At 35.2% G+C, this 14,713-nt stretch overlaps 4 protein-coding genes across 4 annotated transcripts; 2 read left to right on the top strand and 2 right to left on the bottom strand.

Annotated features, from left to right (window-relative positions):
• Positions 1-98: 98 nt before the first annotated feature.
• On the bottom strand, positions 99-6,613 carry LOC125420863 (uncharacterized). Its single transcript, XM_048468154.2, has 7 exons — positions 6,475-6,613; positions 6,016-6,132; positions 2,235-2,722; positions 1,921-2,146; positions 1,419-1,844; positions 854-1,209; positions 99-756 (listed from the first exon to the last, which is right to left on the bottom strand). The coding sequence occupies exons 3-7, from the start codon at positions 2,241-2,243 to the stop codon at positions 244-246; spliced, it is 1,530 nt and encodes a 509-aa protein (XP_048324111.2). The 5' UTR covers positions 2,244-2,722; positions 6,016-6,132; positions 6,475-6,613; the 3' UTR covers positions 99-243.
• A 524-nt stretch (positions 6,614-7,137) lies between these two features.
• Positions 7,138-9,739, top strand: LOC107434704 (protein DJ-1 homolog D-like). Its single transcript, XM_016046185.4, has 4 exons — positions 7,138-7,321; positions 7,692-8,132; positions 8,811-9,173; positions 9,296-9,739. The coding sequence occupies exons 1-4, from the start codon at positions 7,148-7,150 to the stop codon at positions 9,482-9,484; spliced, it is 1,167 nt and encodes a 388-aa protein (XP_015901671.3). The 5' UTR covers positions 7,138-7,147; the 3' UTR covers positions 9,485-9,739.
• Positions 9,740-9,919: 180 nt separating this feature from the next.
• On the top strand, positions 9,920-12,755 carry LOC107434708 (protein DJ-1 homolog D-like). The gene is made up of 4 exons (XM_016046189.4): positions 9,920-10,263; positions 10,527-10,967; positions 11,794-12,156; positions 12,352-12,755. Exons 1-4 carry the CDS (start codon positions 10,078-10,080, stop codon positions 12,541-12,543), a joined length of 1,182 nt encoding a protein of 393 aa, XP_015901675.2. The 5' UTR covers positions 9,920-10,077; the 3' UTR covers positions 12,544-12,755.
• Positions 12,756-12,815: 60 nt separating this feature from the next.
• LOC107434709 (transcription factor MYB1) lies at positions 12,816-14,545 on the bottom strand. Its single transcript, XM_016046190.4, has 3 exons — positions 14,378-14,545; positions 13,829-13,958; positions 12,816-13,239 (listed from the first exon to the last, which is right to left on the bottom strand). Exons 1-3 carry the CDS (start codon positions 14,475-14,477, stop codon positions 12,816-12,818), a joined length of 654 nt encoding a protein of 217 aa, XP_015901676.1. The 5' UTR covers positions 14,478-14,545.
• Positions 14,546-14,713: the final 168 nt, after the last annotated feature.

The following is a 14,713-nucleotide window of genomic DNA, read 5'->3' as shown; positions in this document are numbered from 1 at the left end:
ATAATAATAAATGACAATATAATATAGTAATATTATTAAACAAAATAACAACTAACCAAATCAATAAAGTGCATGTTAATATTCTAAAAAATAACACATAATAATAAAATTATCCGTACATGCATAATTAGAAACCAACATTCAATACGTTACAATATATGTCCATAAGTTTCAATTCCAAATGTTCATAGTTGTCATCCTCTCATACATATCCATAGATATATAATCCACAACAATACTAATTTAGTTATCCAAAAATCCACAAGCAAATTCAATCTTCTGCGCATCAGTTTTAATAATCTTGAAAACCTCAACGTTCGATGGATCCGATCTCATTGCCTTAGAGATTTTGAGATTGTCAGTAATAGGGAATCCTAACCTGTCAAGCTCCATAGCTAAGTATTGTGGATAGTTGATATCAGACTTCTCCAACTTGTCTAACTGTGTAGCCAATTTATCAATAAACTTATCTGCTATATTGTTTAACCCGCTAACGATGTCAACATCCTTCGATTTAGCTTTCCTCTTACCTCTTAATTGGGATTGTGTGGGCAGTTGACTATGTGGTTGATTCATAGACATTGGAGAACCCACATCATCAAATTGGTCATTGTCAGGCTCCATATTTATATCATTAACTAAATCAATTGGAGTTTGTGCTCCATGTCCTGTTGCCCGATCCTTCCCAAAAATATTAGCAAGCCTCTCATATATCGAAAAAGGTTTATCTCTCCAACTTTTTGCACTTGGATTACTCTAAAATAAAAAAAGCCATCATTTAGTAAAAACATTATATATTTAAGATAAGAAACACAAAATTCAATAAAGGTATTTTTCCTAACAAATTCAAAACCTGCATATATGCTTTCCAAGCATCGTCACTGTCAACCTCCACACATTTAAGAGTGTCATTCCATCCAAATCCACTTTTGTTCAGCATGTCGTATATGATACCATATTGCTTTTTCCACTTTTTTAGCTTCGATTCAATATGTGGAGTTGCTCGTAATCCCGAGTTAGGACACATTTCAGCCAGTTGCCGCTCAATCATATTAAGTGTACCAGGTTTAAATGCTCCCATGTCACAACGTTGCCCACTAGCTACAGCTTCATCTAAAAGAACCAGCAAAGCTTCTTTCTCACCTCTACTCCATGTACGCCTAGATTCATCCCCCCTATTATCGTTACTGCTACCTCCAGCTTCCATTGCTATTCAAGTAAACATTTCATGATTCCAACATTATCAAAACAAGATGCAAACAAAATAACAATAAATCTCAAATGTTGCACTTAATATAATATAAGTTTGTCTTCATACATATTATCTAAAAGATTTAACAAACAATATTAAATAAGCAGTTAGAGCCTAATTTTTTACATAGCCATCAACTAGTAATCATGATGACCTCTCCACTCACCAAACATTTGCTTAGCTAACTCATCTCTCCAATTCGTCCATCGATCCGAGGAAGCAATTGATCCTATAATGTCATCCTCTTCATTAATGTCCACATTTTCCATCCTATCATATTCAACTTCTCCAGGATCAAGTGTCATTTCTCTTCTAATCAGATTATGTATCAGACAACATGTAGTAATGGTTTTGATTTGTGTTGCAATTGGGTAGAAAGATAGACTTCTTAAAATTGCCCATCGCATTTTAAGAACCCCAAAGTATCTTTCTATGATATTCCTAGCTGATGCATGCTTCATGTTGAAATACTCTTGATGATTTATGGGTGCACAACCATCTCTCCATTCGGAAAGGTGATGTCTTGTTCCCCTATATGGTGCAAGAAATCCTTCACCATTTGTGTAACCAGCATTCACTAAGTAATAACAACCTAACACAGAAAAATATCTCCTATTAGTTTATGTAATGTTAATCCACTCGATGAAATATTTAAGGATTGGTCTTACCGGTTGGTATTTTTATTCCATTTGGCCTACTTATTGCATCTCGAAGTACTCTGGAATCTGAAGCGGAGCCTTCCCAACCCGGTAATACAAATATAAATTCCATATTCGGGTTACATACACCTAAGACATTTGTTGCTATCTCACCCTTTCTTATTCGATATCTTGGCTTATCGATTTCAGGTACTTTCACCTTAATATAAGTTCTATTTAATGCTCCCAAACAATTCTACGACACAAACAATTTTATTAACGTCAGATAATGCTACAAGTCATCTAACTATAAAATTAATAACCAAACTAGTCCACATACGTACCTTAAACATTTTCCATCTATCATCCGAGCAATTATCCGACACAGGTTCAGGATGCCTCAACAAAATGGAATGTAAGTGCAACACCCCATTCAATAATGAATTGAAATATCTACTAATTGTCTCCCCTGATCTATAGAATCGACTGATAATTGTACGGTTTTTTGTATGATGAGCAATTATGTGCAAAAATATGCACACTTGCTCTTCCAATATAACAGTACCATCTCTTTTCACATATCCATCCTAGCGTAATAACCGACATAAAATAACAAATGTTCTCCTATCCATCCTCAATTGACTAATACAAGTGACATCATTGTCCAACAAACTATCTATAAAAGATGTACGCAATTCGGTATTCCTAGTTATTCTATTCCTAACACCTCTTTCATTTCTCCTTTGCCACGCTACATACATGTACATAAAGAAGATAAACATAAAGCCCCAACAAAAAGATTGAATCACAACTAATTTTCTTCCATCCATCTCTACAAAAAGAAAAAAAAACAACAAATAAAAAAAATTATAAGAAATACAATAAATTGAGCTACTATTGCCAATACAATTGAATATATACAGCAAACAAAAATCTTCCATAAATAATATATTTATATATTGGCATTCACAATAAACATTATATATATTTGGAAGGTCAAAATAAAAGGTGGATTTAAGTTTTTTTAAACTCTTCAAACTCAATATATATATATATATATCATCAAATTTTTTTTATTATTATTAATGATGGAGCCAAATGAATAATTGTATCCTTAAAATATATTAGTTATGGTTGAAGGCTGGTCATAGATTTAAAACCGACACATATACTGTGATTATAGTTTTTTTTTTAATTTTTTAATTTAAATTTTTTTTTTTAAGATAACAAGCCGAAGTTTAGCTTTAAATGCTGGTCAATTTCTGTGAGTATTAGTTTTTTTTTTTTTTTTTTTTCTTATTCCTATATATAACATTTCGTTTGGCATAAAAGAAAAGGCGTTCTTTCGTTTTGTTTTGCTTTTCAGATGATGAAATTTTAATTATTCTGTCCTTCAAATTTTAGAAAATTGTTGATGCTTGTGCATTGGTTTCGAACTTTCGATTCCTCTCCTGCTGTTTTCCAGCATGCTGAGATTAGCCTGAAACTAATGGAAATCTGTGTAATCTTGTTATTTTCTTATATTTTTATTCCTTCTTTAAACTCTTTTTTCCAAAAAGATTATGCTTTTTTATGATCGTGAATGTCATTATTTTTCATTTGTAGCCCGGTATGCAATTTCAGTTTGATTAGTGGCAGAAAAAAAAAAAAATGAATGAAGAAGATAGACAAATGGAAGTGCATTACATAGACACGGGGTTTCCATTACACAAATGGAAGTGCATTACATGGACTTCTTTTATTTTTTTATTTATATTGGGAATATGCCTTTTTTCCTTAACCAAATAAATAAATAAATTTGATGTCTGTACGTGTGATGACATGTCAAATAGTTTTCATGCTTTCAACAGTGATGGATCAGATAACCATGATGTTAAGCTAATAAACTGGTATGTATTCACTCTATTCTTGCGTGCCCAATTCAGTCATTGAAGTGTTAAAACCCACCACCAAACAAACCAATTATTTGCTAGCCTGCAAAGCCTGTGCACATCACAGGTCCATAATTCACACAACTTTCAGACAGCAGCTAGCCGGCCCATAATTTGTCAGTCTCAATTGCTTAAGACTTCTAATTAGGCTTTGGATCTGGCGCTCAAAAATGACTGCTCTTATTATCAGTATCAAACTATCAGGAATAATTCACTAAAAAAAAGTCAAGACTATCAGGAATAATCATATTACCATTGAATAATTTACACTCCATCTGGTTCACTTCCTTATACCATTATACTAAAAAAAAATTTGTTGCTATCTAACTAGGTAAAACATGGTCTATGTTTCCATATTCAGTAGCACTTTTTCCATATTTAATATACAACATGAAGGAAATTTTGCAGAACAGCAATTACTCCGTGTCAGCTTATAAATAAGTCTGTTGGCTTAAACACTTCCTCATTAGTAGCTCCAACATCTTCTGCCTACACCTACATCCCACTCATAGGTTTGCTTTTCAGAAATTTCAACCATTTGTTAAAATCACCAACAAACTACTGAAAATGCAGGCTGGTCAAAACAAAGAGAAAGAGAAATGCTGTCCTAATTATTGTTTTAGCTGAAAATGATTAAGGCTCTGTTTTGTTTCTTCTTTAACGATTTCAATAGCTTTTGGCTACCATTGGTACCACTTTTGCTTGTACTGGCTTCTTGAGAGAACCTATTCATCAAAAGTCTAAGCCATATGCTCCATTATTTCCCTATGACTCTTCTTCATAATCTAAACTCCTAAATTTTCCAAACTTTTTTGAGTTTCTTGCAAGAAATTTTTTATCTATCTGGAAGTGATCCTTCATTGGAATGAGTCTACCTGGTATTGCTTTTCTTTTGTACTAAAAGGAGTAACTCTATGAAGGAATGTAAAATGAGGAGAAATATGTATTCTTTAAGAACACAAGATAGAATACAGAAGAGGATATCATGTCAAGGGCAAAAGCTGAACACATAACATTGGACTTGAAACATGAGAGAAAAAGACTGTGAAGCAACAGTGTAGAAACTAAATGACACGAAATATGCACAGACTTTTCCTTGTTGAAAAACCCTCATTAGCATAAAGCTTTCCGAGTTCTCTGTGAGAGCAAACTACGAAGTAAAATTTTCACACTTAGAGCTTACAATGAAGTTTTAACTCCCCATCAGTCACCTAACAGTCTCTTGTATATAAGTCTGTCCAATAAATGACAAACATAGGCCTTAGACTCAAAGATTAATAAACTACCAAAACAGAAAAGGCATTACTAGGATCAGAACATAAGACTAGATGGACAAATAGACTTTGATTCTACTTCTAGGTTATCATTAACCTCAAAAGATTAAGTTATCAAAAACTGGGTCTAACCATTTATATCAAGCAACAGAAGCTCACCATAAAATTATGTATTTACTTCTTTAAATTACATATTTTGTAACAAAGAACATGGAATTAGTTTCATAAGACATCTTCAATTGGTTTTGAAAATATTAGGTTGAATCATTATGACAATGTGTAGTAAATAGTGTCGTTTACTTTGAAATCATATTAATGACCCTCAATTATATGCATATAATGCTTTAATTCGTTACAATACTTTGAACTAATTGATAAGCAATCCAAGTTGTATGATTGGATTCTATAGTATTCTTTCAGAATTAATGAGGTTGAACTCTGACTAAGCAATTACCTACTTTTGCCTTTTGAAATTCACTACCCCAGGTTTTATAAGGTGGCAGTAAACGAGACTGTACTCTGGTTTCAGGTTGGCTCCCTCAGGTCACTCTTGTTTTCCAAATGATTTTTACGTATCACTAAAATCAAGTAAAGATGGCATAACTATTTTATGCATGGGAAAATGGTCACTAACTAGCAAGCAATAAGGATATAGTTCCTGGCCTTTTAAATAATTATGTCGAACTGAGACCAATTCCCTCTGAAGTCAAGTTCAAACACTGTGTTTCACTGTGCTAAAGCTGTATTTTTTTTTTCTTTAAGAAAATTGTGCTAGTTTTTTATAGCAAGGTGGCTTTTGACATAACCGACATAAGAGATATCCATTGGCATGTTAAAGAAGGTATACATGAATCTGATGCTAAGAATACCATCACACACACACACACACACACACACACACACAAAAAGAAAAAAAGTACCTTGACTAGGGCTTCTTCAACAATGGAGATAGAGTTACTACTGGAGACTGGAGTAGTATATAATCTTCCTCAACTCAAAGCCTCCAACTCCAACGAATTCCACAATTTCTTCTTTCCCTATATCAATTTTACAAAAGCGTTTTTAGAAATCAAAGTTTCAGTGTTTTAACACACTTTATTGCTGTTTTTCAGAAAAAGCTCAGACAAGCCTCGTTCTTGGTCCAAAAATGTTGTTGGTCTTAATGAAGTTCTTGATAAATTTGGAAAAAATAAAATAAAATCATTCCAAGACTACTAAAATTGATTATTCAGACTCAGATTTTATTTGATTAGGTGGGATACAAGAGAAATCCCTAAACAAATCAAACGGAGAAGAAGAAGCAGAGGAAAACGAAGAAGAAGAAGAAGAAGAAGAAGAAGCAGAGATTATCGACGAAGAAGAAGAAGAAGTAAACTGACCAGATCAAATATGAAGAACACGAAAACAAACAGAGCAAAGAAGCAGACTCATCGAGGGTTTCAAACCGAAAAGAAGCGGCCAACGATCCGACGAGATCTCGAACAGAGTCAGCGAACGGTCCGGCAGAAGCTACTTTGTATGAGAGGCTGAGAGATTATTCACAAAAGCTTCGAAAAAGGGCAAGACAAAAGTGACCCAGGTGTTTTGGTGGGTCAGCTTTGTCCCCTTCGAAGCGGATAATTTGGTTAACGGGATAAATGTGTCCCATCCTCCATTTTCCTTCCCAAACACCAGATTGGGACTATAACTCATCCGGTTTTGGCCAGTCCCATGTAACGAACACCTCCAGAAGGTATTATAGTACAACGAGAGTATTTCAATCTTACAAAATCTTCTGTAAAAACAAAAATTCTTTCATTTTCTTAGGCCGACGACTATGCCCGTTCAAGGGAGTTGCTGCTGTTGTTGGTTTTTCTTTTTCTTTTTTCTTTTTTTATTTTTATTTTTATTATAATTAATTTTTTCCCTCCAAGAAAAAATAGCAAAAGATTATTGTAAAAGTATCTTAACATCTTTCCGGGAACAACTACATCTCTGAAAGCCTCCAAGAAAACTACATTTTGCTCACACTCACAGAAGCTCAGAGAGAGAGAGAGAGAGAGAGAGAAGGAAATGGGTCAGAAAAGGGTGTTGATATTGTGCGGAGACTACATGGAAGATTTGGAGGTGATGGTTCCTTTTCAAGCCTTGCAGGCTTTCGGAGTGGCCGTTGATGCCGTCTGTCCCGGCAAGGAAGCCGGTGATTTCTGTCGCACCGCCATTCATGAGCTTCCTCTTGGTCTCCAGGTCCACTTTCTCACTCCCTTCCTTTCAAGACTTATACTATTTTTTTATTTTTTTGCTTTCTTTCCCTTTGCAAAGTTGAATTCTTTGACTTCTATAATTGGTTCCCTAATCAAACCACCGATTTTTACAAGTTTATCTCTGTCTCAATTTAAGCAACTTTCTTAGTTTTCTCTAGGGATCGGGGATACCCATTTGACTGAAGAATACGGTGCTTGTGAAAAGTTATCTTTTTTCCTAGTAAATATTTGTTTTTTTCCGAGAGTTAAGAAAAAGAAGAAAAGTAACAGAGTGCATATAGAACCTCAACCTTCTTCAGGGATTGGCTTTACAATTATTTCTTTCCTTTTTTTTTTTTAATAATTGATTGCAGACATACTTTGAATCACGTGGGCATAATTTCACCCTCAATGCAAATTTTGATGAAATTGAAGTTAGCAAATATGATGGGTTAGTGATACAAGGAGGGCGTTCTTCAGAATATCTGGCTGTGAATGCATCAGTCGTGGACTTGGTGAGAAAATTTTCTGAGTCCAAGAAGCCAATTGCCGCTGTTTGCCATGGACAACTGTTACTTGCAGCGGCAGGTTCAGCTAAAGGTCGCAAGTGCACAGCATATTGTGCTGTGAGACCTGCACTCATTGCTGCCGGTGCTCATTGGGTGGAACCTGAGACCTTGGCGGCTTGTGTTGCTGATGGTAATCTAATCACCGCGGCTTCATATGAAGGCCACCCTGAGTATATTAGGTTCTTCGTAAAGGCACTTGGAGGCAACATAACTGGTTCGGATAAAAAGATCTTATTCCTCTGTGGGGTATGTGCAATTGATAAATACCATATTAGGAGAATCATTCTTTCTTATGCTTTGACATCCCGAATTCATGATAATTTTTTTCTTAATACTTAACATAAGCTGGGAATTGGAATATTGTAGTTTAAATGGAATTTAAAACACAGAAAGTCAAAGAATATGGTAAAATAGTCTATGCGCTTCAGAACCAACTTGGGATGTTATTAAGAGTTGTTGCTTACTCTCTGACTCAATTAAAAGGTTACAAGGTCTTAGGCAGAACTTGGTAGAAGATAACTATGGTAGAAGATGACTGTACCAAATAAGAAGATGACAGTACAATTGTCATTTGAACAGATAGCGTTTTATGAACATTGTCTAACAGTTGTAACAAAATATATGCATGTTCTCTAATATATTTATCAAAGTTCTAGTAAGTTGGTTTCTGCTTTTTGCCCGTAGTAGAAATTTTTGGTTGAGGAATTGTTTTGAGCTAGTTTATTTCCCTCGAGTATAAAGCAAATACTCTTAGATTCTTTTTATTGACATAGGTATGCTTTTTCTCTATAACTTTGTTACCATGACAACTAAAAGTTATCGCTCAACACTATTGAACGATCAAACTGTTGACAGATTAAATATGTGAAAATCTGAACATTTAGGTTGGTGACAGTTGCTGTGTGTTATTTCCTTTCATTGCAGGATTACATGGAGGATTATGAGGTAACTGTTCCTTTTCAGTCCCTTCAAGCTCTAGGGTGCCATGTTGATGCAGTGTGTCCCAAGAAGAAGGCTGGTGATACCTGTGTAACTGCTGTCCATGATTTTGAAGGTGACCAGACCTACAGTGAGAAGCCAGGCCATAATTTCACATTAACAGCTGATTTTGAAGGTTTAGACAGCTCAAGTTATGATGCTCTCGTCATCCCTGGAGGTCGATCGCCTGAATATTTGGCATTAGATGAGAAGGTTGTTGCAGTAGTGAGGCATTTTATGGATGCCAAAAAACCTGTTGCTTCTATCTGTCATGGGCAGCAAATTTTAGCTGCATCTGGTGTTCTTCAGGTAACAATATTGAATAATAAATGAAATAGTAAATTCCGTTACTTCCTAATTAATATTTCTATTTGATCAAGTGAAAGGTGGGAAAATAATGAAATAATTCATTTTCTTGTGATGCTATTCAGGGAAAGAAATGTACAGCATACCCAGCCGTGAAGCTTAATGTGGTGTTATCAGGGGCGACATGGTTAGAACCTGATCCAATTTACCGCTGTTTCACTGATGGAAATTTGGTGACTGGAGCTGCTTGGCCTGGCCACCCGGAGTTCATTTCTCAGTTGATGGCATTGCTTGGTGTTAGAGTGTCGTTTTAATGGCTGTTTAATATGTTGTTGTCCATAAACAAATAAATAAGTCTGTGTTGATACGATGGTTCTGTTTCATAAGCTTTCGTAATTGTGCTAGAATTGTTCTTGTCGATGAACCATGCGGTTGTTGGTAGAGTATCTTGTCAAAAAACATGAAGTGTGAGAAATGGGCATCACGCCTGAGATATTAGCTGTAACCCATTCCACATATTTTATGTTATATTAATATAAAGCTTTCGGATGAACTCATTGCACGAATCATTCATTGACTTTTTTAGTCGTATATTATCATTTAAAATTATTTGGCTTTGACTATGAGATAGAGAGTTTGACCAAACGAGTCTTTCTCTTCTTTGTTTATTTTAATTTTAATTTTTTATTTTATTTTTTGCTAAGGAAATTTTAATAATAAATTGAGTGGTTGAGCTGTGATTGGCCTAGTCCCCTGGCGGGCGAGAAAAACAGCATTGTGCTTCACTATTTAAACTTCTATCTCTAGCTTTTTGCTTCAAAGCTCAAAGGATACAGGGATAGAGAAAGAAAATTACCTAAAAAGGAAAAAGAAAAGAAAAGACAGAGAAAGAGGAAGAGAATGAGCAATGGCGACTTCAAAAGGTGAGAGGAGGGTGGTGTTATTGTGCGGAGACTACATGGAAGACCACGAGGCCATGGTTCCCTTTCAAGCACTGCAAGCCTATGGAGTTGCTGTTGATGCTGTCTGCCCTGGCAAGAAAGCTGGTGATGTCTGCCGCACTTGCATTCAGGAGCCTTCTCCTGGTCATCAGGTCCATTTTATAACCAGCATCTTGTCTATTTGATATTCCTCTTTGAGTCTTATTTGTTTCTTCGCAACCAACAGTGATAATCAAGTTTTAAGGGGGGGGAAATCATTTTGTAACTTTCGTAAGTAGTTTTATCTTTCACTCAAATCAGCCCCTCACAATAAGAAATATTGTGGGGAAATGATTATGCATAATTGTTAAGGTAGAAGTCAAAGCAGAATACACTTTGTATAAATATTTGAAGTTTGAATTTTCCATGGTTGCAGACATATTCTGAAACACGTGGTCACAATTTTACGGTCAATGCAACATTTGATGACATTGACTTTAGCAAATATGATGGGTTGGTGATACCAGGAGGGCGAGCTCCGGAGTATCTTGCCGTGAATGAGTCAGTTTTGGAGTTGGTGAGAAAATTTGCCGATGCCAAAAAGCCAATTGCTTCTATTTGCCATGGACAACTGGTTTTAGCAGCTGCAGGCTTAGTTAAAGGTCGGAAGTGCACTGCATTCCCTTCTTTGAGACCGGTACTTGTTGCCGCAGGTGCTCATTGGGTAGAACCGGAGACCAGGTTGGTGTGTGTTGTTGATGGAAATATGATAACTGGAGTTACATATAAAGGGCATCCCAAGTTCATTAGGCTTTTCGTGAAGGCACTCGGAGGCAACATAACTGGTGCAGATAAAAGGATCTTGTTTCTCTGTGGGGTATGTTCTATTTTATTTTCTTTCGTAGTGGCAATGGTGGTTCAGATAAATATCATATTAGAACTTGGGAGAGTCTTTACTTCAACATTGACGCTTCATATCTTGAAGATTTCTTCAGAAAATTTATTTGTCAAATTTGGATTTTAAATGTTTTAACTACGATACAGAGTTAGATAAAATGGTCAATGTTAAACTTGGGATCTAAGAGTCATAAAATGTTCTATGCTGCATTTAGTTGTTGCTTGGTAGAGCAAATACCAGCTCGTGGAATAAAGTTTCAGGGAAATTTGTATGATAACAAGTTATTATTGAAGATTGGAAAACAAGAGTGCATGTTCATTTGTCTTCTTTCAAAACTGGGCTCGCCAAAGTTTTATAGGGGGCTAAGCTGTATAGAACCAATGCAAAGGCTTGGCCTATCAATTTGGCTTTTACTAGTAAAACTCTTAATGTGATAGAATACCTCATAGTGTGTGCAAATCACCAAAAGTTGATTACTAATTACAAAAAAAATTACTAATTACAAAAAAGAGTAGATTTATGATTTCTGTCTGCCTTAGTACTGACTGAGGCATTCCTTAAAGCTGGGTTTATTTTCATCTGCTGTAAGGCAAATAATTTTTATTTCTTTTGTTTAGATGTGGGTACTTCTATTTTACTCATTAGAGCACCATGAATCAGTAATCCTGTAAAAGCTTTTGAATATAAAATGGTCAAGTTTTCGTCAAAGTATTTTTATGAAGTGTGCCTTTAGTCCTTGTCAAACTTGAAAAATTGAATTTATCATACTTACAGAGCACGGTCTACTTGCTTCTTTTATTTGCAGGATTTGATGGAAGATTATGAGGTAATTGTTCCTTTTCAGTCCCTACAAGCTCTTGGGTGCCATGTTGATGCAGTTTGCCCTAAGAAGAAGGCTGGTGATACCTGCATAACCGCTGTTCATGATTTTGAAGGTGACCAAACCTACAGCGAGAAACCAGGCCATACTTTCTTCTTGACAACTAATTTTGAAGGTCTAGATAGCTCCAGCTACGATGCTCTTGTCATCCCTGGAGGCCGAGCCCCCAAGTATTTGGCATTGGATCAGACGGTCATTGCATTAGTGCAGCAATTTATGGAAGCCAGGAAACCACTTGCATCCATCTGCCAAGGACAGCAGGTTTTAGCTGCTGCTGATGTCCTCAAGGTAGTTATATTGACAAACATTTGAGGGATAACTTGAGATTCAGATATTAATATTTCTTAACTGCTTCAATTATTCTGTTTAGTAGATTTTAATTTTCCTTTGAGTTTTAAATTTTAGTTTTGCTGTTGATCTTGAATCTTGTTTCTATGATCTCTCACTTCATAGTTTAATTGTATCTACTTGGCTTCTTAATAGGGAAGGAAATGTACTGCATATCCTGCTGTGAAGCTTAATGTGGTGTTGTCAGGAGCAACATGGTTAGAGCCTGAACCAATTCATCGTTGCTTCACTGATGGAAATTTGGTTACAGGAGCAGCTTGGCCAGGCCACCCAGAGTTCATTTCTCAGTTAATGGTATTGCTTGGTGTTCAAGTAACTTTTCTTTAATTGCTGGTTTTCAGGATTACCCGACGTCTATATTTTGTTATCAATTGTAAAGAAATAACAACGTATCGTTTTCTGTCTAATGATACCAAGGTCCTCATTTGTATTCAAGTCTGCTTGTGAATGAAAGTTGTACTGTTACTACCTCTTTGGAAGACAAACTCTTGGTTCGTTTTTCAATACGATTAGATGCTACAGATCATGAAAATTGTTTATCATCATCTCACTTATTATAGACTCTCAGATAATAACAATGGCAATCTATTAAATCACTCTCAGAAAGAATCATTCCAAAGATCCAGATCCAAAATGAAGTCGTCCAAGTCCCATTTACCGTTGGTCTCATCTTCCTCTCTAACTTGTTCGAATTGAATATTCGTCGAAAATCCCCCTACAGCACCATATTCTTCATTCCATGTGTGGTATCCATTGTCCTCCAAATATATCTGACTCTGTTCAATGCATGGGACTGGTGTTGATGTGCTACCGGCATCTTCTGGTGGCTTGAAACATGGTCTCCTTGAGCAGCTTTTTTCGATGTTTCGAGGCTGTGGTCTTGTAACATTCACCATATTTCCATCATTTTTGTTGTTTTGTTCAGTTTCTTGGGCATTTAATTTCTTACTCAAATGACAGTTCCAGTAGTTCTTTACATCATTAGCAGTCCTTCCTGGAAGTCTGCCAGCAATCAATGACCACCTGAGAAATAGAGCAACCTTTTTTATGTACTTTCTGGGTTCTCTTTTCTCTGTTCAATTACTCAAACTAAATTTTTTTTTTTTTTTTTCAAAAAAAGTAAAAGGAAAAGAACAGAAGGAACTTAAAAGCTCTGAGAAATTAATTAGTTGTGTAAGAAATTCATGATCAGGTGGTCAATGACCACCTGAGAAATAGAGCAAACTTTTCATGTACTTTCTGTTTTTTCTCCGTCCAATTACACAAACAATTAAAAAAAAAAAAAAAAAAAGGAAGGTAAAGCTCTGACAAATTAGTTCGTTGCTTAGATATTCATGATCTGCTTTGTTGGTACAGCTAATATTTGTCTTAGGTACTACCTTGGAAACATGAAATTTTAATGGGTTGATGTTACATTTGGATAAGGGACTAATCGATAATATTTAGTTGCTGGTTTCTTTTTCTCTATTTGCTAATTATATGTTTGTTTTGCCAGAATTTATTTATAGGACATTTAAAAATATTTTTTTTGAAGAAAGTAAATATATTCCGGCAATGTTGAAAAAGAAAAAGAAGAAGAAAATAAAAGAAATAATAGAAAATAATTACTTGCCTGTTGCCTAGAAGCCTGTGGAGCTTGATAATAAGATCAACTTCCTCATGGGAAAACTGACCTCTCTTGATGTTAGGTCGGAGGTAGTTTAACCATCTAAGCCTACAGCTCTTTCGGCACCTTTTTAGACCTTCACAAACCCACCACGGAATCACTATTCCCCTTCACTCACTAGCAACAAAATTATGAACTTGCTTGGATTTTTTTTTTCTCCATTATTTTTCAATGTTCTAGTCTAATATCTTCATTCATTAATTTGCTATAGAAATTAAAAATAATCAATAAATTTTGGTTATATATTATGAATTATATTAGTCCTAGATATTGATAATTAAATGATGGTGCTCTACTTTTTGAACTAATTGGTGGAAAGAGAGGTGATTTAATTAAATTTATAACTGAAGTTCAAGACACCCTCATTTAATAAGACAACTAATTAATAAAACAAGTAAAAAAAGAAAAAAGGAAGACGGTTGGGGAAAAGAACATATTTAGCTTTATAAGGGAAAATACAAGTTATACATGCATATAATAAAGTTTATAAATTACCAGCCAGAAGAGGAACACGATGCCATTTCCCTTCGCCATACTGTCGTATGCATTTCTTGAGCAAGTTATCCTCTTCCTCGGTCCATGCAATGCCACCCATGAATGTGATCGTTGATGCAAAGTCAGAAATTCCACTACTACTGCATTTATATATTATCTATGGCTTCTAAATCCTATATATATATGTGTGTGTGTGTGTGTAAATAATTATGTATATAGAATTTATATCGATTTCGAATCATGTACTTGTTTTGCCTAGCACCAAATGCCCAATGATCCCCACATTGTTAATTAATTCCATGACAACCTATCGATCTTCTTTATAAGACAGTGTGG

Source organism: Ziziphus jujuba, chromosome 10 (genome assembly GCF_031755915.1).
Source record: "Ziziphus jujuba cultivar Dongzao chromosome 10, ASM3175591v1".
Lineage (NCBI taxonomy): Eukaryota > Viridiplantae > Streptophyta > Magnoliopsida > Rosales > Rhamnaceae > Ziziphus > Ziziphus jujuba.
Note: the sequence above shows the minus strand (reverse complement) of the source record. Positions and strands in the feature narration are given on the sequence as shown.

Coding starts and splice junctions, on each gene's coding strand:
- LOC125420863 (XM_048468154.2), bottom strand. Junction 1,845..1,920: donor TGGAATAAAAATACCAACCG/GTAAGACCAATC, acceptor TTTCTGTGTTAG/GTTGTTATTACTTAGTGAAT. Junction 1,210..1,418: donor GTTAGCTAAGCAAATGTTTG/GTGAGTGGAGAG, acceptor TTACTTGAATAG/CAATGGAAGCTGGAGGTAGC.
- LOC107434704 (XM_016046185.4), top strand. CDS start 7,148: ATGGGTCAGAAAAGGGTGTTGATATTGTGCGGAGACTACATGGAAGAT. Junction 7,322..7,691: donor AGCTTCCTCTTGGTCTCCAG/GTCCACTTTCTC, acceptor AATTGATTGCAG/ACATACTTTGAATCACGTGG. Junction 8,133..8,810: donor AGATCTTATTCCTCTGTGGG/GTATGTGCAATT, acceptor CTTTCATTGCAG/GATTACATGGAGGATTATGA.
- LOC107434708 (XM_016046189.4), top strand. CDS start 10,078: ATGGCGACTTCAAAAGGTGAGAGGAGGGTGGTGTTATTGTGCGGAGAC. Junction 10,264..10,526: donor AGCCTTCTCCTGGTCATCAG/GTCCATTTTATA, acceptor CCATGGTTGCAG/ACATATTCTGAAACACGTGG. Junction 10,968..11,793: donor GGATCTTGTTTCTCTGTGGG/GTATGTTCTATT, acceptor TTTTATTTGCAG/GATTTGATGGAAGATTATGA.
- LOC107434709 (XM_016046190.4), bottom strand. CDS start 14,477: ATGGGTGGCATTGCATGGACCGAGGAAGAGGATAACTTGCTCAAGAAA. Junction 13,959..14,377: donor TCGTGTTCCTCTTCTGGCTG/GTAATTTATAAA, acceptor GGGTTTGTGAAG/GTCTAAAAAGGTGCCGAAAG. Junction 13,240..13,828: donor CACAGGCTTCTAGGCAACAG/GCAAGTAATTAT, acceptor TCTATTTCTCAG/GTGGTCATTGATTGCTGGCA.